The sequence below is a fragment of the Salvelinus fontinalis genome, chromosome 3 (assembly GCF_029448725.1).
Source record: "Salvelinus fontinalis isolate EN_2023a chromosome 3, ASM2944872v1, whole genome shotgun sequence".
NCBI lineage: Eukaryota > Metazoa > Chordata > Actinopteri > Salmoniformes > Salmonidae > Salvelinus > Salvelinus fontinalis.
The window spans coordinates 7,746,307-7,771,739 of NC_074667.1; the positions used below are offsets into that span (position 1 = coordinate 7,746,307).

The window sequence follows — 25,433 nt, forward strand, 5'->3', positions numbered from 1 at the left end:
AGGCCTACAGCTCACAACAATTTCGAAATGTTTTTTTGACATAATTAATCAACACTAATCATGTTCATTTAAATGTTCTTTTAATTTGATTAAAGCAGAAAGTAACATACTAGAACACTTAGCCAGTTAACTAGTAACAACTTACACTTTGTCACGATCGTGTGGGAGTGAGACGGACCAAGGCGCAGCGCGTGAAAAGAACATCTTTTTATTTTGAAGAAGGAAAAAACAAAACAAAACACTTACAAACTAACAAACGACCGTGAAGCTACAAAACGAAAGTGCACACACAAGCTACTAACGTTTAGACATAGACAATTCCCCCACAAACAGCTAAAGCCTATGGTTACCTTAAATATGGCTCCCAATCAGAGACAACAATAACCAGCTGTCTCTAATTGAGACCCAATTCAGGCAACCATAGACTTTCCTAAACACCTACACTCAACCATAGACACAGCTAGACAACTATACTAAACATAAACCCGACTACTCTAAATAAACCCCCTAAACCTTACAACCACCCTAGACACTACAAAACCCACATAAATAACCCATGTCACACCGTGACCTAACTAAAATAATTAAGAAAACAAAGAATACTAAGGCCAGGGCGTGACACTTTCTCTCTTCCTCCACTCTTGCTGACTACATTTCCTGTTATTCGATGAGTGAATAATGGAATGTTATTACACTCGACCGGTTCTTGTTCCCATGTGTAAAATTATATACAAAAAAAATTGCATGTATTGGTTCTCCCTCCTTATAGTAAGGTATATTATGTTGAGCCGTTTCAGGATTTTACTGTGATTAGTATTAAACATTAGTTCATAGTTTTTGTTTCTTTTGCATGTTAATTGTTTTTATAATATGATCATGAATTTTTCTCAAATAAGTATTAAGTACAGTAACTCAAAAGTACATTGGTGTGCAATTCACAATTACACTAGATCTTGACTATACAGTACTTCCCCTGTATAATCTACCCACTTAAAGTTGAAATAAAACAAGTCAAATGTACAAATGAAAGTAGAGGTTTTCTTGCCTTCAGAAAGCATTCACAACCCTTTACTTTTTCCACGTGTTACAACCTGACTTTAAAATGGATTAAATTGAGATTTTGTGTCACTGATCTTCACACACCACCCATAATGTCAGTGGAAGTTTGTAGAAAATGTATGTCTTTAGTCTATAAGTATTCAACCACCTTTGTTATGGCAAGCCTAAATTATTTATGGAGTAAAAATGTGCTTAACAAATCACATAAGTTGTATGGACTCATTCTGTGTTCAACCACAAAGACCAGGGAGATTTGTCAATGACTCACAATGAAGGGCACCGATTGGTAGATGATAAAAGCAGATGCTGAATTTCCCGTTGAGCATGGTGAAGTTATTAATTAGGCTTTGGATGGTGTATCAATACACCCAGTCACTACAAAGATACATGCGTCCTTCCTAACTCAGTTGCCGTAGAGGAAAGAAACTGCTCAGGGATTTCATCATGAGGGCAATGGGGATTTTATTGAAAGAATTGAGGATGGATCAACAATATTGTATTTACTCCACAATACTAACCTAAATGACAGAGTGAAAAGAAGGAAGCATGTACAGAATAAAAATATTCCAAAACATGCATCCTGTTTGAAATATAATGCAGATAAGTAATACTGCAAAAAAATCCAACACAACACATCACTGACTACCACTCGTAATATTTTCAAGAAATGGTGGTGGCTGCATCATGTTATGGGTATGCATTACTGAGCTCTCCAGTAAGGCCATTCTACTGCCAATGTTTGTCTATGGAGATTGCATGGCGGTGGGCTTGATTTTATACACCTGTCAGCACCAGGTGTGACTGAAATAGCTGAATCCACTCATTTGAAGGGGTGTGCATATACTTTTGTAAATATAGTGTACATCTTACAGAATAATGTGAAACAATAAAGCTCTTTGCCAATGTACATTTCTCTAGTAAGAACATAGTACTTTAAATTAATGACATTACAGCAATCATACAAAGATAAAAAAATGTTTACCTTGACATAAACATTGAAAAAGTATATAGTATGTATAATACTGAATCACTTTGGTCACGTTTTATCAAACATCAATGTCCATGAAATATCTACACTACCGTTCAAAAGTTTGGGGTCACTAAAAAATGTCCTTGTTTTTGAAGGCCAGCATCCCGGAGTCGCCTCTTCACTGTTGACGTTGAGACTGGTGTTTTGTGGGTACTATTTAATGAAGCTGCCAGTTGAGGACTTCTGTTTCTCAAACTAGACACTCTAATGTACTTGTCCTCTTGCTCAGTTGTGCACCGGTGCCCCCCACCCCTCTTAATATTCTAGTTAGAGACAGTTTGCCCTGTTCTGTGAAGGGAGTAGTACTCAGCGATGTACGAGATCTTCAGTTTCTTGTCAATTTCTCACATGGAATAGCTTTAATTTCTCATAACAAGAAAAGACTGACGAGTTTCAGAAGAAAGTTATTTGTTTCTGGCCATTTTGAGCCTGTAATCAAACTCACAAATGCTGATGCTCCAGATACTCAACTAGTCTAAAGAAGGCCCGTTTTAATGCTTCTTTAATTAGCACAACAGTTTTCAGATGTTCTAACATAATTGCAAAAGGGTTTTCTAATGATCAATTCGCCTTTTAAAATGATAAACTTGGATTAGCTAACACAACGTGCCATTGGAATACAGGAGTGACGGTTGCTGATAATTCCATAAAAAATCTGTCGTTTCCAGCTACAATAGTCATTTACAACATTAACAATGTTTACACTGTATTTCTGATCAATTTGATGTTATTTTAATGGACAAAAAATGTGCTTTTCTTTCAAAACAAGAACATTTCCAAGTGACCCCAAACTTTTGAACGGTAGTGTAGTTTTTAAAAATGTATTTCAGACTTAATTACATATTGAGTGATATGCGTGGTTCTGTGGTCAGGACAGACTACATTAATTAATCTAACAATTATTCTCTGAGGTTTTTTTGCTTGGACCTCTACTCCTTTCTCTAACCTGCTACGTCAATTATCTTAACCTGCTGCGTAAGTTCTCCTAACCTGCTATGAAAAAGTCCCTTCCATGTGGAAGTGGCGTGAAAAGAGTTTCTCTACTCCATTAGCCTGCTTCTGACTCTGACACATCCTGTTCTTCTTTTGGTCCCTCCCCTACCGCCTCACTAGTGGGGAAGCCATTGTTTTTTGTTTGACTGTCGTCAAGGAGAGGATTTGACTCCACTGCTACACTCTCAGGCTGTAGTTCTTGGTCACACTGTTCCCCTTCTTTCCCATCTTCCTGTGCATTATCAACAGGCCTTTTTCTCTTGAAACATCCCAGCTGAGTAGAAAGGAAAAACAGTGTGAAGAATATGAATCAAAGTGTTGGTCCTTACAATGCAAGGGCAAAGGTTCTGTCGCATCATTGATACTCACCATATACATGGCCATTGTGATGATGATCAGGAGAAAGAGTCCTACTCCAACTCCTGTACCTATTATCAGCGCTCTATGTGGAGGAATGATGATCTCAGCCTGAACATCAATCTGGAGGAATACATTTTAAGACCATGTGTGACAATAAAACAACCATTTTAAAACAACTCTTATGCAGTAAATCAGTTTAATTCCACAAACGGAATTACCTGTGTTTGGTGGAAGCTTGTAGAGTTATCCTAATGAGCAAAGAAATATATACAAAATTGATGCTTTTGTCAATCTTTGCTCAATAAATATTTGTATCTTTGTTGAAGAAAAGTTTGACAGGAAACTTACCCCTGGGTCACTCGCTGTCTGGACATATCGTTTTTTGTCATAGCTGAGTTTGACAAAACTGATGAAGTTGACTGTTTCTCTATCCCCAGTGAATTTCTTTGGCAATGCCAAGCTCTGTAGAGTGAGATATTGTTAGTCGAACAACATTAAATAAAATGGTGTGCCTTGCTTCAATTCTTTAAAAGCATTTTGTGGTAGTAGAAGTGTTTTGATTTCAGATTTAAATAGCAGAGAAGTTAGACAAAAACGTAGAGCTTCGTCGAACTTGTTGGGAAAGTGGTCAAAACGGCAGATGTTTCAAAAAGTATAGATGAAAAGTAGTTGATGTGGTTACTAGAACAGCTGACTGTCACGACTTCTGCCGAAGTCAGCCCCTCTCCTTGTTCGGACTACGTTTGGCGATCGACGTCACCGGCTTTCTAGCCATCGCTGCTCCATTTTTCGTCTATCCATTTGTCTTGTCTTGTTTCCATACACATCTGTTTATCATTTCCCTAATTAAGCTACTTGTATTTAACCCTCTGTTTCCCATCATGTTTTGTGTGTAATTGTTTTCATGTTAGGTAGTGTTAGTTTACACCACATATGTCAGAGTCAAGGCCCGCGGGCCACATCCGGCCCGCGAGAAGGTTTTTTACGGCCCCTGGGATGATCTTGATTTATTATTAGAACCGGCCCGCAGACCGCAGCAAGCCGGCAGCCCGCAGATCTTTTACACGCACCAATACTACATTTCCCACAATGCAACGGTGACGCACCGAGCAGTAGGCTGCTTCATTTCAATATTTATTGGCACAGCAGTCGTCAGCATCACAGTAAAATTAACTTTCAGATACCCATCAAAAATGGCAAAACGGAAGGTGGACACTGAGAACCGGGGGTTTCAAACAAGGTGGGAGTCGGAGTATATGTTCACGGAGGTAGCTGGAAAACCTGTGTGTCTTCTGTGTGGAGAAAGTGTGGAGGTACTGAAAGAGTATAATCTGAGACGACATTATGAAACGAAACACGCGGACAAAAACAAGAATATGGACATGGAACAAAGGCTACAAAAGGCAGAGGAATTAAAACGAGGCCTCAAATCTCGACAGGCTCTGTTCAAAAAAGCCAAATCACAAGGCCAGGCTGCTGTCAAGGCCAGTTTTATTTTGGCAGAAGAGATCGCTAAATCAGCCCGGCCATTTACGGAGGGGGATTTCATCAAAAACTGCATGATTAAAGTTTGTGACGAAGTTTGCCCAGAAAAAAGGCAACTCTTTTTAAATGTGAGTCTGAGCAGAAACACCATTGCCGAGAGAGTAGACCAGTTGTCCATCAATCTAAAAGAGCAGCTTGTGAAAAAGGGAAAAGATTTCATTGCATATTCCTTGGCTGTGGATGAGAGCACCGACATTTCTGACATTGCCCAGTTGTCAATTTTCATCCGCGGAGTGGACTCCAGCCTAAGCGTGACAGAGGAGTTTTTGGCTTTACGTCCTATGCATGGCACAACTACGGGGCATGATTTGTATGAAGAGGTGTCAAGATGTGTAAATGAGATGGAGCTGCCTTGGGAAAAACTCGTGGGTTTGACAACCGACGGAGCACCTGCGATGTGTGGACACAGGAGCGGACTGGTGGCGAAGATACGGGAAAAGATGCAAGAGGAAAACGCGACAGGTGAGCTGACAGCTTATCATTGTATCATACACCAGGAAGCGTTGTGCGGTAAAGCCTTGAAAATGGAGCATGTAATGAGCATCATCACGCGCACAGTTAACTTTATCAGAGCCAAAGGTTTGAATCACCGCCAGTTCAAGGCATTTCTGACGGAGTTAGAAACGGAGCATGGTGATTTGCCTTATCACACAGAGGTGCGATGGCTAAGCCAGGGAAAGGTGCTTCAAAGATGTTTCGAGCTTCGTGAGGAGATTTGTCTGTTCTTGGACAGCAAAGGGAAAGACACAACACAACTCCGAGACGAAATGTTTCTGTGTGAAATGGCTTTTCTGTGTGACATTACGAGTCATCTGAATGCAATGAACTTGCAGCTGCAGGGTCGGGATCATGTCATCTCTGATATGTACAGTACAGTGAAGGCATTTAAAACCAAACTGACTCTGTGGGAGACGCAGATGCGGAAAGAAAATTTGAGCCACTTTCCCAGCTGCCAGACCATGAAAGAGAAGCTCTCTACCAGTGCGTTCCCGAGCGCACAGTTGGCTGATAAAATAGGTATGCTTGCCGCTGACTTTCGACGCCGATTTGCTGACTTTGAAGCACAAAAAAGCAGGTTGGAACTGCTCGGTAACCCATTTGCTGTTGACGTGGAAAGCTCACCACCAAACCTCCAAATGGAGTTGATTGACCTCCAATGCAATGATGCACTGAGGGCAAAATATGCGGCAGTGGGTGCTGCGGAGTTCGCCCGTTTCCTCCCCGACACAATGCCCCAGCTGCGCATCCAGGCTGCTCAAACGTTGTCTATGTTTGGCAGCACATACCTGTGTGAACAACTGTTTTCTTTGATGAACCTGAACAAAACATCACACAGAAGTCGACTTACTGCTGAACACCTCCACTCAATTCTGAGGATTTCCTCAGCTCAGAGCCTTACCCCGAACATTGATGAACTTGTGGAAAAGATGGGACACCACCAAGTATCACCCTCAACCTCAAACAAGTGCAATCACATATTTAGAGTTTTTACTCAGTTCAAGTTTAAAAGTTAAAGTTTAATATTTGTTTTCACTGCATGTTACTTCTCCTTAAACAAAGTGTTGTTTTTGATTAATAGATTTTTGCACTTTATTTTATTGTATTTCAATCCAATTATATTTTAAAAATATTTCAGTTGAGTGGATGATAGAAAATTGCTATTATTGTTTTTTTCTTTGAAGTAAATTTAGCCCACTTTTGCTAAAATAGAAAATATAGGCTACTGATGGTGCCTTGAATACCGGTTTCTTTCATTTAATGTTCATGTTATGGGGATTTTTATATAAAGGAAATTTGTCTTTTGTGTCTGTTGAAAATTAAAGATTACTGACAGAGCCATAAGAAAATATTGCTTTATTTATCTGATCATATTGGAATATATTTGTTAGGTTTTCAGTAGGTTCAATTAGGTTCACTAGACTATATGCGTCATTTAAAATTTTTTCTATGAACATTCGAACAGTCCGGCCCTCGGCTTGTAGCTAAATTTTTTATTTGGCCCTCCGTCCATTTGACTTTGACACCCCTGGTTTACACGCTCTACTTTTATGTTCCGTTTTTTGAGCGTGTTTGTTTCATGTAGTGCTCTCGTTTTTGGAACTATAATAAAAGTACGCCTGTTCATTGTATCTGCTCTCCTGCACTTGACTTCGCCTCCAATACACCATCCTGACACTGCCTGATTTCAGATTTGAATAGCAGAGACGTAGACCCATATATTATAATGTCTAAGTTGTGGTATAAAATGCTCGGAAAATGGTCAAAATGTCAGTTGTTTGTAACAGTTGATGCAGTCAATGCAGTCACTAACAAAGCTACATCATTTGATAGGTCAAATATATTTCTGTTATGATTTTGGATTTGAAAAGCAGAGAAGTAGACCAAGATGTCACACCCTCTAAGTGTTTGTCTAAGTTGTTGGGAAAGTAGCTGATTTGTCAGTTAATAAGCCGGGCAAGTGACACGTGTTCATGTCCCTGGTCTTTTGCATGGGCTTCAAGTTTATATCATAAAATCAGATGCCTTTTATGATGTTTTTGCGATGAAGACTATTGCGGTATGATTTTGCGCATTGAAGACCATTGAAAAGCCTAAAAAAGTTCTACAACTACTAGGCTACTTGCCACGTCTCTTGCATTGCGTTGTCAACAGTGGGAAGTTAACTTAATGAATGAAGTTGATGCGGTTATTAAGACATCTGTATCTCTTGATTTGTGTAATAATATCTTGGAATTCATGGGAGTCTAACAATGGAACCTTTAAAATGTTGAAGAAATCCCATCGAAGTGGATGGAGGACAAAAACCTCAATAGTTTAAAAAGTATAATGTATATCAATAAGTTGTATGGAAGCACACTGGTCCTTACCACTCTGCACCTTTAAAAGTTTGAATGGCATTTCTAGCTTAAATGGTGTAGCGTGCTAAAGAACAATAAATGTGACAAAGATTTAAAGTGGGATGTTTGCTGTCTCAAAGTCTTATTAATTATTAGCATGTTGTTACTCTGTACCATCTTTTGTTAAAGGTGTCTTAATACAGACCTCTGCATGTTGATCGAGGTCCTTGAAGGAAACATTTCCAGACAGCACAAATGTAACTGTCAAAAACTTCTCCAAAAGGAAACTGTCACACTCGATGGACTTGCAGTATTTTTCTGGAGAGCAGTACTGTAAACACAGCCAGAAGCAACATGTGTGTTTCAGTAACATGATTTACTATGCTGAGTTGTAACCTGATTGGATCAGTTACCAACAATGTCAAGAGTGAGTGGCATTTTTGAATTCTCACCTCTGTTGTTGAATTGATAACCTTTCCACATTGAGTGTAGTTCTTCAAAGAAAAGAAAGGAAACTTGTATTAGGTGTTTCCTATTGACAGAAATTGTGCCAGTAAAATGTCAGCACTTTTGTAGGAAATCTGAACAGTTTACCTGTAAGACAGATATTTCGTAGTCCTTCATTTCAAATCTGTGCTCAAGCTTAGTTGGGAAAGTGAAGGTGACTGTGATGGGTACAGGAGTAAAGCCTAAGTTCTGCACCTGTAAACAATGACACATTCAATCAACCAACCTAACGATAACATTTATATTGAGCTTTTATACAAAGGCATTTGTCACAGAACATGTAACAAAACACATACCTAAGCCCCCAAAAGAGCAAGCCTAGGGCAACAGAGACAGTGGAGGCGACTGAGTGGACGGCTCATAATATTGGCTGGAACGGAGCAAATGGAATGGCATCGAAAACATGGAAACCATGTGTTTGACATATTTGATACCATTCCACTGAATCCGCTTCAGCCATAGCCACAAGCCCGTCCTCCCCAATTAAGGTGCCACCAACCTCCAATGGACGGAGAATATGTTTATATGCACACTAATAATTCAATATTAAACTGATAATGTCATGTAAACACCTTTCTCTGATGATCTTACTAGGCGTAAGGTCATGAGCAAATTAAGCATGAGCAAGGTCATGAGCAACAAAAAAAATGAGCATACAAACTTTATACACTGAGTGTACAAAACATTAAGGACACCTGCTCTTTCCATGATATAGACTGACCAGGTGAATCCAGGTGAAAGCTATGATCCCTCATTGATGTCACTTGTTAAATCAACTTCCATCAGTGTAGATGAAGGGGAGTGGAAAGGTTAAAGAAGGATTTTTAAGCCTTGAGACAATTGAGACATGGATTGTGTGTGTGCCATTCAGAGAGTGAATGGGCAAGACCAAATATTAAAGTGCCTTCGAATGGGGTATAGTAGTAGGTGTCAGGTACACCGGTTTGTGTCAAGAACTGCCAAACTGCTGGGTTTTTCACACACTACAGGTTTCTGTGTGTATCAAAAATGGTCCACCACCCAAAGGACATCCAGCTAACTTGACACAACTGTGGGAAGCATTTGAATAAACATGGGCCAGCATCCCTTTGGAATGCTTTCGACACCTTGTAGAGTCCATGCCATTACGAATTGAGGAAGGTGTCTTTCATATTTTGTACATGCAGAATCAAATGGGCTTCCCAAACATGATATGATCACTGTGATATGATCACGTATTGTGATAGAAGCCCCATCGAGAAGCCTGATTTTCAGCTGTCCATGTAAAACGGATTGTAAGGGAAATTGTTATTTTTGCAATGCATTTAAACGTTTTCATCAAACTAGTATATTAATCAGAGTATTCACACTAATCGGATTATTGAATGCATGTAAACGGCTTGAGTAACAGTAAAAGTATGTTTTGTTTTTAGAGTGTAAAGCATCAGAAAAAATGTCCCTCACATAGAGTGAATCACAATTTCAAGATCAGTCACAGCAATAGCAGCTGATTGTTTACCTCATATACATTCACCAGTCTTTTCGGTGATGTGTCCTCCAGAGTAAAGTTAATGTAAGTGGTGGAGTCTTGGGGAAGGCTTCAACAACAACAACAAAAATACATAAGTCACCTTGATTTTATTCAATGAACTTGATGGAGTCATTCTCAAACAAAATGTTAAGTATAGGCTTGTAAAGACTTACGCTTTTGCTACCAGGTCAACTGCATATTGAACAGGGATGGTCCTGGTTAGGGAACTACTGGTTGAGTTTCCATTGTCGCTGTAAATAAAGCAAAGGCAAATGCATTTTTTTGTGTATATAAATGGAATGCTATGAATTCCTTCAGCTAATTGAGTAGAAAGTATTGGGGTTGTATTAAACTAGTTCTTAGTTTTAAGCAATGTATGTTCAATGCTTCGACAACATGGGGAAATGGAGGGTGTTTCCTGGGCTGATTCTAATCTCTCTTCTAGCTACTGCTCTAACATGTTCACATTGTGGAAGCAGATTTCTACCTCAGTCCGATGACGGTCATTTCCATTGTGTCGTTCCAGTCGTATGCATTCAAAATATGGAATTTACTGGTGAACACGGCCTGGAAAAGAAGATGGCATAGTTGAGAAGAAAAAATAAAGACGATTTTGAAATGAGATCATAAAAACTGTGGAAGTGGAAACAAAGTACAAGGCATGCCTTCAGAAAGTATTCAGACCTCTTAACTTATTCCACATTTTGTTACAGCCTGAATTCAAAATGGATTAAGTATAATTTTTTACACACAAGGCAATTATCACTCAAAGATCAAAGCTGTTTTAATGAGATTGAGTTACTGATTTGTCACATTTTTTTTTAGCTCTGAGTCTTTATCATTTAAGAACATTTTAAAGGTTTACCAGTGTATTCACAGTTGAGCATTATTTACTGGTATATCTAAGCAATCACTCACTGTAGTTTTACTACGGTAGACAGGGAGGCTGACACTGCATGTAGTTCTGTCAATTTCATCTTCCAGACCGCCACAGCTGAACACAGTTCTCCTTGTGGACTATGGAATACAGACAATATGTCAAGTGTGTAAATCATTCCGGTTTGTACATCTGAGTCACTGACGTAGTGTAAATAAACAAACAGTTTAAGGAATTAATACATTCAAAACTTAATATGTTGCTAAATTTTGTGAATAATTAGCACATGTAGGGAACATTTAAATGTTTGGCGGAAAACTGATGTTTAAATCAATGTTCCTCTATCCTGGTTCTGCAGACCCACAAGATGTGCAAGGAAAGCTTTTGTTCCAGCCCAGGAGGAACACCACTGATTAAACTAATCATCTAACCCTTGATTGGCTGAACATGGTTTGGGTCTCCAGCATTTAATAACATTGGTTTAGATGAGAGCAAGAAGAAAACATCAGAGTGAATTACACAATAGATGGAGGGGTGTCGGTATTACCTTCAGAAGATGCATCATGGAGAATGAGAGGCCAGGAGGGTAGAGGAGGGTTAGACTGGTGTTGTAGGAGTCATCCCCGTGATTGGACAGTCTTATAGTCACGTTGAAGTAACTCTGGTCCACCACTAATAAAGTCGATGTGCTGATAAGAGAGACAAGACCGTACAGTCAGAAAACATTTTGAGCAGTCAGTAATTATTATACCTACAAACAAGTTACTTTATGTGGCCTCTGTTTATCAGACACTTACATGAAGTTGAGGTCCACCTCAAGCTCTGCCAAACAGGTTTCATTTTCTTTGCAGTTCTTTTCAAAGGGCACCTGTGATGAATTCAAGACAACTGTGAATGTGATTAGATGACCTGTTTTCACAGGTCTTTGGCTAAATTACAATACTCAGTTCACAGTAATTGCTAGTACTGTTGATCATTGTAAGTGAACAGGTTTTAGTCAGACCCAGAATGTTTCCTCGTACCTCGACCACAGCCTTTGTAGGACTGTCAGTATTCAGAATGGCAGTACGACCCTCTTGTTGGCTTTCAGATTGAGAAAAATGAAGTTGGATGATTATGGGCGATAATGTGTCAATCACGCATTGCTGGAAGAAAAGAAAATGTGGCATTCATTTCCCTATCCATAGTCCTGAAAAACCCTCATTCTTCTCATCACTGAATAAGATCAACACACAATAACAATCCAATAATAATTCAACAACCTAACAACTTAATGTTTTTCATTAAATCCCCTCTTTACGAGAGACATTATGGTTGTTGTATTGTTGCATAGCTACAGTTTTTCATTGATCATACTGTCATGTAGACTGAGTGGTTGAAGCAGGTCCGCTTCTTTCTCAGCTCCACAGTAGAGAGAAGACTTCTGGCCCCTTTGTTCGTGTCACTGTAAAAGGCTCGGCTCCTCTGTCTCACTGGATCCACATCCAGCGAGTAGGAGACGTTCATCCCTGCACTCAGTGCCTCTGGAAAAGTACACAAGAGTCGTAAATGGCTTCCCTATCAGGGAGAGAAGTTCTGAACCTCATGGTTGCCTGCTGATGAACACCATTAAAGTAGAAAGCAGAGATGGAGTCAAGACCTTAACTCTTGTGACCCAGATCCAGACCAAGGTCCAACCTTTCAAAACACTTGGACTTCATCTGGGTCTTCACCACAGGTCGGTGGCACCTTAATTAGGGAGGACGGGCTTGTGGTAATGGCTGGAGCGGAATAAGTGGAATGGTAACAAACATGGTTTCTATGTGTTTGATGCCATTCCATTTACTCTGTTCCAGACATTATTATGAGCCATCCTTCCCTCAGCAGCCTCCACTGGTCTTCAGAGACCAAGACCCACGTATTGGGGTCAGTAATTTAGCTATGCACCGAGGCTCCGACCTAGACCACCAAGGCCACAATTATGGGGTCTCAGATCATGATTTCTGTTGGAAAGCACAAAGCCATCAGTGTTCCTAATGTTCTGAGAGTTCTTACCAGCTTTACTCTTTGTTGCCTCTGCCATGTTAAAGCAGGCTGTTAAAGTCACCACGGGGGAAATGATCTCTTTTGCCAGACAGTCAAAGTTATCAGTGCTGATCTCCGAGGGATGGAAGTGGAGATGAGCAGAGAGGCTGAGGACCGGTCTGGACCTGTGAGCGATTGAGATAAAAACAGTGATGTTAGCTTACATTGTACGATGTTGGGTAGCACCGCCCACACCTCATTGCGTTCAGCCCCCATTCAGTGCAGATCACACACTAGTGGGATATTTTTACTGTCATTTTAAATCAGCTGTCTTTTCTTATCCTTTTTTGGACTCGTACCTCAAGACGACAACTGTGCCACGCGCTCCTACTACGATGTCAGTCAGTCCATCCTCACCCAGGTCCATCTTCCCATCAATCGTCTGGCCAAAGAACTGGAGCTTAGATCTCATCCTCGCAGCTGAGATGTGCTGCAGTCAGAAGACAAACATTTAATGAAAAGGCATTGATATTGATATCCCAGGAGGGATGTCTGTTTTCTTTGATCATGAAGAGCCTTTCTGAATGATTTCCATCTTCATCTGTCTCACCTGGCTGAATTCAGGGCGGATCCCCTTTAGCTTTTCACCCAGGTAGATGTACACGGCCCCCCTGTGATCGTCCTCAAGTGGAGCGCCCACAGCTACATCCGTCAGCCCATCTCCATTCAGGTCTGTGAGAGAGGAGATGGAGGAGCCAAATCTACCCCGAGCCAGCACTGAAACATTCCTCTCCATCCTCAGTTCCAGCTAATAAAGGAGAGATCACATGAAGATAAATCCATATTACATTGTCTTTTTGTGCAGTGTTATTGAAGAGGATGGATATTTATATACAAATTAATCAATATCAGCTTCCAGATCACTTTGTCCCTGATGAACATATTCAACCACAAATTGCAGCATTTGAACCTGTTGTTCAGAGATTCACAGTTAAGCCCACCTTATCAGTCAGTGTGTAGATGTAGATTCTGCCCTCTCTCGGAGGTTGGTGAAACATTGGTGCACCCACCAAGAGGAAGTCTGTGTTGCCGTCTGAGTCTATGTCCACAGAACACAGCTCTGCCCCGAAGTAGGAGCCCATCTGAGAAAATCCAAACTTACATTCATACAAAAATAGTTTTGAAATGTTTTAAGAAGCACTCAGGTGTTGAATGGAACTCATAATTTAACATAAAAAGTGACTGTGTTCCTCTTTACTATGGGAGTAGCGATTCAACCTTTGACGTAACCCCAAAAGCTGGTTTCATGCTCTCCCTATTGTATAACTTGATTGATATACAACACTGCTTACAGAAATAGCTAATGTTACCAACCTGTTCTCCAGACAATCTTTGTGCCACAGTCCAGTTGTTGTTAACCTTGTTGAAAAGTAGGATCCGTCCCATGTGTTCAGATCTTGGTGCTCCGGTAAAATATAGAAGGTTCTCGTTCTTCCTCCCAACAGCTACAGAGTATCCTATAGGAACAATAAAGAACTGTAGGTACAGTGTAACTACACTCCCTTCTCTGAAACATCTGAACTAATGGAGCTTTGAAAATAGTGTTTGTTCAAATTCACTTTTGAGCAATACATTTTTTTGAGCTTAATGTTCCATTACCCATATAGGAATCTTTGTCCAAGGTGGAGTCCTGAATTTCCCTTTCCTCTGATCCCAGACCCTCAGTCTCAAAGAGAGATCCACGCCAGTTGTTTGATCCCACTGAGCCCAGAACCAAGGTGTCCTGTAGAGGAAATAAATCAGTGGGTCATATTGTATGACATTTTTATTAATAAGCATTCATTAACTATATATTGTGTCTACAAACTAGTTGCAATGGTGGTCATTACATTTTTAAATGAGTATTTAAGCATTTATAAGGATTTGTAGTACAATGTAGAAGCATTGTCGTAAACATTTTTAAAGAATTTATACATATTACAAATGAACATTTAAGATGATAAAACATACTGGACATACTATCGTGTATCTCACCTTATTAACGTAGACAGCGCTGAACCCACTCTGAGACATCTCTTTAGTCAAGTTTCCAGCCAGAGCAGTCTTGGAACCTAGAACATACGGACACTGATATTACTAGCGATACATTAATACTTCTACTGTGGAATGTATTGAGTAAGGTGTTATCACCAGAAATAAATACCAGTATATTTCAGGAGGTGACCAGTATTTCCACTAGTTTTTTTTTTACGAATAACAAATCTCCGTTGACAGCTACTTTGCTGAAAAATAAGTAAGTAGTACTAAGGGATTTCAACTGAATCGGGAGTTGTACCTTCAATGTTGAAGATCTTTTTTTGAAAGTTGTCTAGGATTCCTTTTAGTCCGTTGTAGTCCTGGATGAGGAAAGTGTTGTTCTCTTTTGGCTCCGATGCCAGGGACTTGAGTTTCGTCAAATCGAGAATCTTGACCTGCCAAGAAATATATCACTTGAGGACAGGAATTATAGTGATGTCTAATTTCCTTTTCAATATGCATGATATTTAAACATTCACATCGTAACTGGGACGTTGGACTGGACCCTTGAGACTAGTGATAACAATAATAATAATAATAACAACTGTATTTGTATAGCGCTTTTTAATACAAGTAACAAAGTGCTTCACATCATTCAAAAAAAAGAAAAGTAATAGACAGGAGGACAGAGATTTTTTTTTTTAAATTCAACCTGGACTTTGGAATGCCCTGTCAGAGGATCTCAGGCTGCATCCTGGCTCATAGGGAGATAAAATATCTAAGAAATGGAATGGGGCTTAACCAAGCCTTAAAGATGGAATACTTAGTTCTCCTTCCACCAAAGGCAAACGCAAAGCCTAGAATCAAGACTAGGCAATGACAGCTCTCTTGTGCCTGCACAAATGATGTCACAGAAGACACCTGACTAACCAGAAACACCTGTCAATCCAATCCCAATACTTTTGGTATGCTGAAATATGGGAACTCCAGTATGTATAGAAAGTGTTGTCGTTTCTAAATGGTACAACCAATATTTACACAAATACCCTCAAATAAAAGTAGATCATCTATACTTTAACCTCATGGTAACTGTTTCATTTCAAATCCAAACTTTTGGAGTATAGAGCCAAAATAAAAGAAATGCTTCACTATCCCAATAATTACGGAAGGCGCTGTATTTCTTAGATGATATCGTAAAGGCGGGTCTGGACAACCTTCACATGCAGCTCGAGGTCAGGTGGGGGCCAAATAAAATAACCTCAGATTTCTTCTTATAAATTGTCAAACATCTGATGTCAACAAGACACTTGTGAATGGTAGCTACGCTAGGTTGGTCACTGGGTCTGATTGGTAAACAAAGCTGCGTGTCATCTGCATAGCAGTGAAACTGAATGTTATGATTGCGGATGATGTCACCAAGGGGAGGCATGTACAAGGGGTGAAAAATGGGGCCCATAATTGATCCCTGAGGGACACCATAGTGAATAGGTGTTGGGGATGATACTGAACCACCCATGCTCACACCCATGCTCACTGAAAAACTCTACATAACTGTGAGTCACAGTAATCTCCTCTTATGCACTCTGGACATGAGTTAGTAGTACCAAACTCGCTAATGAACACTTATCATCAAAACAGTATGTTGTTTTAAAACTCACCTCATTGTGATTGATCAATTTGAAGAAAGAAGTTCAAGAACAGGTGTTGAAACTGAATGGAAAACATTTTGTTTTTGTAACACAACGAAATGGACAGCGCTTTCTAAGGTGATGATTAATTCAAAACACTAGAGCTTTTGCATACCCCCCCCCCCCCCCCCCCCCCACCCCCCCAAAAAAAGCGGAATGAAAATAATGACTGTGCCTACTGCATATTACACACGGCAGAAAATATTTTTTTAAATACTGATTTAAGATATCTTGGTACATAATTGGTCTAAAATAAAAATCTGAGTTAGCCTACAATTATAGTGAATTATTATTTTATTTTGAATAGCCTAGTAATAGGAAATTTTGTATATTTTCAAAAGGCTGACATTACCTTTAGCTACAGAATAGCTCACAGTGCGTGCAGCGAGGGGCTGTCAACAGTTTAATGAAATATGTTTCGTTGTGAAAACATACTATCGATGTTCCCGACCGAAGTAGCCTGACCAATGCGAGGGAAAAATGTAACAGCCGGGAAAGTGGCCTCCATTCGCTATTCGAGTGCATTAGGATGATTCGAGCGCATTTTTTTTTTTCATGCCCCTGTTCCTGCCCATTTGACAATGGGCCATTCTAAATCAAAACTAATTTGTCTTATCAGTAAAGAAAATCTGTAACTGATGGAGCGAAAATATGATCACTTGATGAGAGAACAGTGTGTGCAGCCTGAGACAAGGAACAGAGCGAAAGTTTGTTGACTTTCTCGAATCATCAATAGCCTATAGTCACATCATGTAACCCATATATCGTTTGATTTCTAAGGCATTACAAGGTTTGTATCATTCACAACTAAAGTTACCAAATAACTATACATCTAGTTTATAGGACATGTTTCAAATGATCACTTTTAAGCTCAATATGTGTACTCTCACTCTGGAATGAGAAAAATATCATTTCTATTTAATTTGCTAAATTGAATTATATTCTACTTTCTATAAAATCATATAATATAAAATAATGGTAAGGGACATAAACATATCTTGTCTGCTAAATCAGGGTAGAGAAGTAGTTTGCTCTTGCCTCTTTAACCACAACATTGTAATTTTTCATCAGATCCTTCATTATCTCATAGAATACTTGACATTAGCAGGCTTTCCTCTTACTTTCAGCATTTATAAAAAAATATATATATACTGTATATACTTTTTAAGGCACGTGTGTGGTCATTTAACCAAGGTGAGACTCTGGCAGACAGTTTATTCTTGGTTTTAACTGGTGCCACTGAGTCTAAAATAGCCTGACATACAGTATCATATTGAACCAGCAAATCATCAGTGTGATGACACAGAACAAGATCATTTACCAAAAGCATTGGTAAATTTACTAGCAGTTGTGGAGGTATTGATGGGAGTGGGAACAGACACATTTTTAGATGGGGGAGAAAGCATTTTAAAACCAATACTGAGATGGTCAGAGACACACATCAATAGTTTCCAAGTTATCAATATTCAGACCATAGGACAGCAGGAGATCAAGAGTATGGCCTTTGTTGTGTGTAGGCCGTGTGGCATGTAGCACAAAAAGGATTCTAACAGGTGAAATATGCACTATGCAGAAATCGCTCTGCCATTTCTAATAGTTTGCTTAATTTCAGTTTGTGACAAAACACGCAAGTAAAGTATAGAGAATCATTGTACCATCCAAACCGCTGTGAAATATATTTTCCATTACCAAATATATTGTATTTTCAGCTGTTTGAAGCTGGTTGTAACGAGTATTACCGAAGGTGGCCTTCCTTCCTGTTCGAGTGGCGCTCGGCGGTCGTCGTCGCCGGTCTACTAGCTGCCACCGATCCTTTTTTCCTTTTCGTTTGGTTTTGTCTAATTGATTTCACCTGTTTATTGTTTGGTTGTTAGGGTGGGGTTATTTAAGTTCGTTTAGCCCGTTTATGTTTGTGCGGGCTTGTTTCTCTGTTTGTATTTTGAGGTTGCTATTTTTCATTGGGGTTTTCCACAGACTGGATTTATGTTTCCAGTTTTGGACTTTATTCAAGTTGGAGTTGTACGCCAATGTTTTTTGACGTTACCAGTTGTATTTCTGGTTGGACATTAAAAAGGGTTTTTTCCCCGTTACCTTTGCTCTCTGCGCCTGACTCCTTACCTTTGTCCTCATCGAGCGTAACAGAAGCCCGCACCATACAATGGAGCCAGCAGGAGCAGCGACCACCCCTCTCCCCACGATGGAGGAGAGAGTCCTTCATCACACGTCCATCCTTCATCGCATTGGATCAGCAATGGATCTTATGATGGAGAGGATGGATCGTTGGGAGAGGAGTGGTCTCCCTACAAACCCACCTACCCTCCCTCCAGCACCATTACCATCTCCTCCAGCGGGACCCGGTACCAGCGCGTTGCGTATTACGCCTCCTAGCCAGTACGATGGAGCGGCGGCGGGGTGCCAGGGATTCCTGCTACAATTAGACCTGTACCTGGCCACCGTTCGACCGGCTCACTCGGATGAGGAGAGCGTGAGTGTCCTCGTCTCCTGCCTGACGGGTAGAGCCCTAGAGTGGGCCAATGCGGTTTGGAACGGGGCCGACTCAGCGAGGGGCCACTACCCGGAGTTCACCCGCCGTTTTCGGGCCGTGTTCGATCACCCTCCAGATGGCCGAGCGGCGGGTGAGAGATTGTTCTATCTACGACAGGGGACGAGGAGCGCGCAGGACTTCGCGCTGGATTTCCGGACCTTGGCTGCTGGAGCAGGATGGAACGACAGGGCCCTGATAGACCATTACAGGTGTAGCCTGAGAGAGGACGTCCGCAGAGAGCTGGCTTGTCGGGACACTACGCTAAGTTTGGATGAACTAATTGACATGTCTATCCGGTTAGACCATCTGCTAGCTGCTCGCGGACGTTCTGAAAGGGTCCTGTCCGTTCCATCTCCTGACCCTCCTGCTCCCATCCCGATGGAGCTAGGAGGGGCAGCATCTAGGGAGATCGGAGGAGGCTCCTCCTGTACCAGTTGTGGCCGAAGAGGGCACACTTCCGGTCGGTGCTGGAGGAGTTCATCTGGGAATAGAGAGGGCAGGCAGAACACTCCTCGGTCACCTCAGGTGAGTCAGCACCACACTCTCCCAGAGCTTCCTGTTGGTCACATGTTTTTGTTAATATGCTTCCTTACATTTTTTCCCTCTCTCCAGCATAAGGCGCTAGTCGATTCAGGCGCAGCTGGGAATTTTATAGATCGCGGACTCGCTCAGAGGTTGAGGATTCCGTTAGTTAAGGTTGACCCCCCTTTTCCTGTGCATTCTTTAGATAGTCGACCGTTAGGGTCAGGCCTGGTCAGGGAGTCCACAATTCCTTTGGAGATGATTACGCAGGGGAATCATAAGGAACGGATTAGTCTGTTTCTTATCGATTCACCTGCGTTTCCGGTGGTGCTGGGAATTCCTTGGCTGGCTATTCACAATCCGACGATTTCGTGGAAACAGGGAGCTCTACAGGGGTGGTCTGATGAGTGTTCAGGCAGGTGTGTAGGAGTTTCCATCGGTGCGACAACGGTGGAGAGTCCAGACCAGGTTTCCACCGTGCGCATTCCCGCTGAGTATGCCGATTTGGCTATCGCCTTCAGTAAAAAGAAGGCGACCCAATTACCTCCCCATCGACAGGGGGATTGCGTGATAAACCTCCAGGTAAACGCTGCACTTCCCAGGAGTCATGTGTATCCTTTGTCCCAGGAGGAGACGTTGGCTATGGAGACATATGTCACGGAAGCTCTGGGACAAGGATTCATTCGGCCCTCCATGTCACCCGTCTCTTCGAGTTTCTTTTTTGTGAAGAAAAAGGATGGTGGGTTGCGTCCGTGTATTGATTATCGAGGTCTCAATTCCATCACGGTGGGTTTTAGTTACCCACTACCTCTCATCGCTACGGCGATGGAATCATTCCACGGAGCACGGTTCTTCACGAAACTGGATCTCAGGAGCGCGTATAATCTGGTGCGTATTCGGGAGGGAGATGAGTGGAAAACCGCGTTTAGTACTACATCGGGCCATTATGAGTACCTCGTCATGCCGTACGGGTTAAAGAATGCTCCAGCTGTCTTTCAATCCTTTGTTGACGAGATTCTCAGAGACCTGCACGGACAGGGTGTGGTGGTGTATATTGACGATATTTTGATCTACTCCGCTACACGCGCCGCGCATGTGTCTCTGGTGCGCAAGGTTCTTGGGCGACTGCTGGAGCATGACCTGTACGTGAAGGCGGAGAAATGTGAGTTTTCTAAACAAGCCGTTTCCTTCCTGGGTTACCGCATTTCCAGCTCGGGGGTGGATATAGGGGGTGACCGCGTAAAAGCCGTGCGTAATTGGCCGACTCCGACCACGGTAAAAGAGGTGCAGCGGTTCTTAGGGTTTGCCAATTACTACCGGAGGTTTATCCGGGGTTTTGGTCAGGTAGCAGCCCCTATTACCTCACTCCTGAAGGGGGGGCCGGTGCGTTTGCAGTGGTCGGCAGAGGCAGACAGGGCCTTCTGTAGGTTGAAGGTGCTGTTTACCGAGGCGCCAGTGTTGGCGCATCCGGACCCTTCTTTGGCGTTTATAGTAGAGGTGGACGCATCCGAGGCTGGGGTTGGAGCGGTGCTCTCACAGCGCTCGGGTGTGCCACCAAAACTCCGCCCTTGTGCTTTTTTTTCGAAAAAACTTGGGCCAGCGGAGCGGAATTATGATGTGGGGGATAGGGAGTTGTTGGCTATGGTTAAGGCCTTGAAGGTGTGGAGACACTGGCTTGAGGGGGCTAAGCACCCTTTCCTCATCTGGACTGACCACCGTAACCTGGAGTATATTCGATCAGCTAAGAGACTGAATCCGCGTCAGGCAAGGTGGGCCATGTATTTCACCAGATTTCGTTTTACTATCTCGTATCGACCAGGTTCCCTGAATACTAAGGCCGACGCGCTGTCTCGCCTCTATGACTCAGAGGAGCGGTCCATCGATCCTACTCCCATCATTCCGGCGGCCAAGTTGGTGGCACCAATAGTATGGGAGGTGGACGCGGACATCGAGCGGGCGTTAAGGGAGGAACCTGCGCCTCCACAGTGCCCGGAGGGGCGTAGGTATGTACCGCTCGCTGTTCGTGATCAATTGATTCGATGGGCTCATGGTATACTCTCGTCGGGTCACCCGGGTATTTCGAGGACAGTGCGAGGTCTTAGGGGGAAGTACTGGTGGCCCACCTTGGAGAAGGATGTGCGATTCTATGTCTCTTCCTGTTCGGTGTGCGCTCAGAGTAAGGCTCCTAGGCACCTGCCTCGAGGGAAGTTACAACCCCTCCCCGTTCCACAACGGCCGTGGTCCCATCTTTCGGTAGATTTTCTGACTGACTTACCTCCATCTCAGGGGAACACTACGATCCTGGTCGTTGTGGATCGGTTCTCTAAGTCCTGCCGTCTTATCCCGTTGCCCGGTCTCCCTACGGCCCTGCAGACTGCGGAGGCATTATTTACCCATGTCTTCCGGCATTACGGGGTGCCCGAGGATATTGTTTCTGATCGGGGTCCCCAGTTCACTTCCAGAGTATGGAAGGCGTTTATGGAGCATTTGGGGGTCTCGGTCAGCCTTACATCGGGGTATCACCCGAGTAATGGGCAGGTGGAGAGAGTGAACCAGGAGGTGGGTAGGTTTCTGCGGTCGTATTGCCAGGACCGGCCAGGGGAGTGGTCAAGATACATCCCTTGGGCAGAGATTGCTCAGAACTCACTAAGCCACTCCTCTACCAACATGTCACCATTTGAGTGTGTGTTGGGGTATCAGCCGGTTCTGGCACCATGGCATCAGAGTCAGACCGAGGCTCCTGCGGTGGAGGAGTGGGTACAGCGCTCTAAGGAGACTTGGAGAGCCGTCCAGGAGTCTCTGCGTCAGGCGAGTAGACGGCAGAAGAAGAGCGCTGACCGTCACCGCAGTGAGGCCCCCGTGTTTGCACCGGGGGATAGGGTCTGGCTCTCGACCCGAAACCTGCCCCTCCGCCTGCCCTGCCGGAAGCTGGGTCCGCAGTGTGTAGGGCCATTTAAAGTCCTGAGGAGAATAAATGAGGTGTGTTACCGATTGTTACTTCCTTCTTATTATCGTATTAACCCCTCATTTCATGTGTCTCTCCTCAGGCCGGTGGTAGCTGGTCCCATGCAGGAAGGTGAGGTGCCGGAGGTCCCTCCACCCCCTCTGGATATAGAGGGGTCCCCGGCGTACAGGATAAGGTCTATTCTGGATTCCAGACGTCGGGTGGGGGGCCTTCAGTACCTCGTGGACTGGGAGGGGTACGGTCCGGAGGAGAGGTGCTGGGTCCCGGTGGGGGATATATTGGATCCATCTATGCTGAGAGAGTTCCATCGCCTCCATCCGGATCGCCCTGCGCCTCGGCCCCCGGGTCGTCCTCGAGGCCGGCGTCGGCGCGCTGCGGGAGCTGCGCGTCAGGAGGGGGGTACTGTAACGAGTATTACCGAAGGTGGCCTTCCTTCCTGTTCGAGTGGCGCTCGGCGGTCGTCGTCGCCGGTCTACTAGCTGCCACCGATCCTTTTTTCCTTTTCGTTTGGTTTTGTCTAATTGATTTCACCTGTTTATTGTTTGGTTGTTAGGGTGGGGTTATTTAAGTTCGTTTAGCCCGTTTATGTTTGTGCGGGCTTGTTTCTCTGTTTGTATGTTGAGGTTGCTATTTTTCATTGGGGTTTTCCACAGACTGGATTTATGTTTCCAGTTTTGGACTTTATTCAAGTTGGAGTTGTACGCCAATGTTTTTTGACGTTACCAGTTGTATTTCTGGTTGGACATTAAAAAGTGGTTTTTCCCCGTTACCTTTGCTCTCTGCGCCTGACTCCTTACCTTTGTCCTCATCGAGCGTAACACTGGTGTACAAAACTGAAAGTAAAAGACACTAAATCGAAACATAAAAACGGGGAGCATAAAAATAGCGCACATAGAATAGATCAACCAGATCTACCGCTTCTTAGACTTGCTTTCAATGAGAATGACAGATCTATAACACACGTTTCTATGGGAAACTGATCGGTCGCCCAAAAAGGTACATACATTGCTTCTTTAAAAAACTCCCCAGCTTGTGTATCATTTGGGAAAACACATGAATGTAAGCAGCATACATTGAAATCATACATTAAAAGTTGCACCTCTGTGATCTTCAAGTGAAATTATTTGAAAATGTACCTCAATTTAGGGACGGACGGTAAATCGAGAATTTACGGTAAATTGAGAACATTAGCTAACAGGCATGAGGATGAACAAGGCAGTTTAATAAAAAACTAGCTGTATTTCAATCTTCTTCAATCACTGTAGATTGTTGTGGGATAAGTAGGACTACAGCGACACCTTCCATCCCTGGATTGAGATACATTTTCAAACCATTTCACTTGAAGTTAACAGAGATGCAAATATATTGGCCTTTGGTCATTTCAACTAGGAGGAGAGCATACCTCCTAGTCAACATGTAGTTATGGGAATGAAACAGATGTAATGGAATTAAGTCATACAATTGTGTGGTGTTGTGTTGGAGGCATGCAGGCTCTCCCATTTTAAGGACTTACCCCGATGATGAAGCGGATGATGTTTTTGTCATCACTTCTTTTGATAGAGTTAAACTTTCTATCAGTATCACTGGGATTTCCATCTGTTATTATGACCAGTACTTTAGTTGCATCTGCGGTGGCGCCGGCAGCTTGGTTTTCATAAATGTTGTTCCTGAATTAGATGTATACAAACAACAGATCAAGCTATCTTTCTTATACCACAATCCCCTTTCATCAACTAAAACTGAATAATAATGATCAACTGTGACCTACAAAAGAAAGTCTATAGCCTGATGTGTGTTGGTTAGATCAGCCATGTGCTCTTCTTTCCAAAGATTAGTCAAGGCTCTCCCCTCTTGGTAGTCATTGAAGTTGAAAACTGTCCTGGCTATCGATGAGAACTGAACCGCTGCGAACTGTGGTTTAAAAAAAGAGGAAAAGATGACTAAAATGTATTTCATTCCATACTTTCCATGCAGCGACATGGGTATTTGACATAAACTCTTAGAATTAGTGGTGACTCGAGGAACCCTGAAGATCATCAAGGAACCCCTGAGGAGGAACCATTGCTAGTCAATGGTTCATATTTGCACCTTCGGTTTGTTGTGGGGTTCTTGGAGGAACCTTTAACGGTTCAATGAGGTATCGGGTTCGTGGAGGAACCCTGGAGTGGAGGTGTGGCTTAGTATGGGTGTGGCTTTAAGATACTGTATATATTTTTTAGGCCACCCATTAGAGTAAATTTCACTCCTGTTTATCTGTTCTGCTATATTATCATCACTTGTGAAGGTGAAACCCAAATATTTTTGTAGCATCAATGAGGCTTACAGAGCCTATGCTCTTCCAAAGTGGGAAGAGTTGCCACTTCATTACTATATGTAAACAGAATAGATAATATTATTAACATTATATGGAAATATATAATATGTATAATTATTCAAGACTTTAGGTTTGCAGTGTGAAACTTAACATGATGAACAGGAATGACATTTACGCTAACGGGTGGCCAAAACGTGCCTGTCTGAAAGCCACACCTCCAATCTGATAGGCTGCCACCACTAAAATATATTATTAAAAAGGTTCAAAATGTAACTCCTCCCATCAGAAAAAGGTTCCGGTTTGGACCTTTACACAGGGGTTCCTCCAAGACCCTTTTCAGAGGGGTTCCTCAAGGAACCTGTTTGAACTGGAAAGGTTCAGCCAGGGTGGCAAATCAAAATCTTCTTCTAGGCACCTTTACTTCTAAGAGTGTAGATAAGCAGATGTATGTTCAGCAACCTCACAAGCATGATTCAAGTTATGAAATTGAAAAGGGAAGAATACCTTGATTGAGGAGTTTTTTAGGGTTGTCATGATATTGTTTATGAAACCTTTGTTCTCATTAAATTCATCCTTTGTCATGCTTCCTGATCCGTCAAAGAGGAAAACGAGGTCCACTATTTTCTTAGTACATTCTGGAAGAGAAAGTGAATTACATAAA

General features: G+C 42.4%; 1 protein-coding gene across 1 annotated transcript in view; it reads right to left on the reverse strand.

Moving 5' to 3' along the window:
- Nucleotides 1-1,504: 1,504 nt before the first annotated feature.
- LOC129837729 (integrin alpha-X-like) overlaps nucleotides 1,505-25,433 on the reverse strand; it is a 29,866-nt gene continuing 5,937 nt past the window's right edge. The window contains exons 6-31 of the mRNA XM_055904125.1: nucleotides 25,277-25,407; nucleotides 24,227-24,369; nucleotides 23,972-24,125; nucleotides 15,058-15,193; nucleotides 14,757-14,833; nucleotides 14,382-14,505; nucleotides 14,097-14,239; nucleotides 13,724-13,864; nucleotides 13,333-13,530; nucleotides 13,082-13,212; nucleotides 12,753-12,907; nucleotides 12,075-12,241; nucleotides 11,741-11,863; nucleotides 11,516-11,586; nucleotides 11,266-11,407; nucleotides 10,760-10,858; nucleotides 10,329-10,408; nucleotides 10,015-10,092; nucleotides 9,830-9,908; nucleotides 8,419-8,526; nucleotides 8,277-8,318; nucleotides 8,030-8,155; nucleotides 3,791-3,904; nucleotides 3,661-3,690; nucleotides 3,452-3,562; nucleotides 1,505-3,356 (exon numbers count right to left, since the gene is read on the reverse strand). Of these exons, the coding sequence (XP_055760100.1) occupies nucleotides 3,138-3,356; nucleotides 3,452-3,562; nucleotides 3,661-3,690; nucleotides 3,791-3,904; nucleotides 8,030-8,155; nucleotides 8,277-8,318; nucleotides 8,419-8,526; nucleotides 9,830-9,908; nucleotides 10,015-10,092; nucleotides 10,329-10,408; nucleotides 10,760-10,858; nucleotides 11,266-11,407; nucleotides 11,516-11,586; nucleotides 11,741-11,863; nucleotides 12,075-12,241; nucleotides 12,753-12,907; nucleotides 13,082-13,212; nucleotides 13,333-13,530; nucleotides 13,724-13,864; nucleotides 14,097-14,239; nucleotides 14,382-14,505; nucleotides 14,757-14,833; nucleotides 15,058-15,193; nucleotides 23,972-24,125; nucleotides 24,227-24,369; nucleotides 25,277-25,407 (3,122 nt within the window). The 3' untranslated portion in view covers nucleotides 1,505-3,137. The remainder of the gene's footprint in view (nucleotides 3,357-3,451; nucleotides 3,563-3,660; nucleotides 3,691-3,790; nucleotides 3,905-8,029; nucleotides 8,156-8,276; nucleotides 8,319-8,418; nucleotides 8,527-9,829; nucleotides 9,909-10,014; nucleotides 10,093-10,328; nucleotides 10,409-10,759; nucleotides 10,859-11,265; nucleotides 11,408-11,515; nucleotides 11,587-11,740; nucleotides 11,864-12,074; nucleotides 12,242-12,752; nucleotides 12,908-13,081; nucleotides 13,213-13,332; nucleotides 13,531-13,723; nucleotides 13,865-14,096; nucleotides 14,240-14,381; nucleotides 14,506-14,756; nucleotides 14,834-15,057; nucleotides 15,194-23,971; nucleotides 24,126-24,226; nucleotides 24,370-25,276; nucleotides 25,408-25,433) is intronic.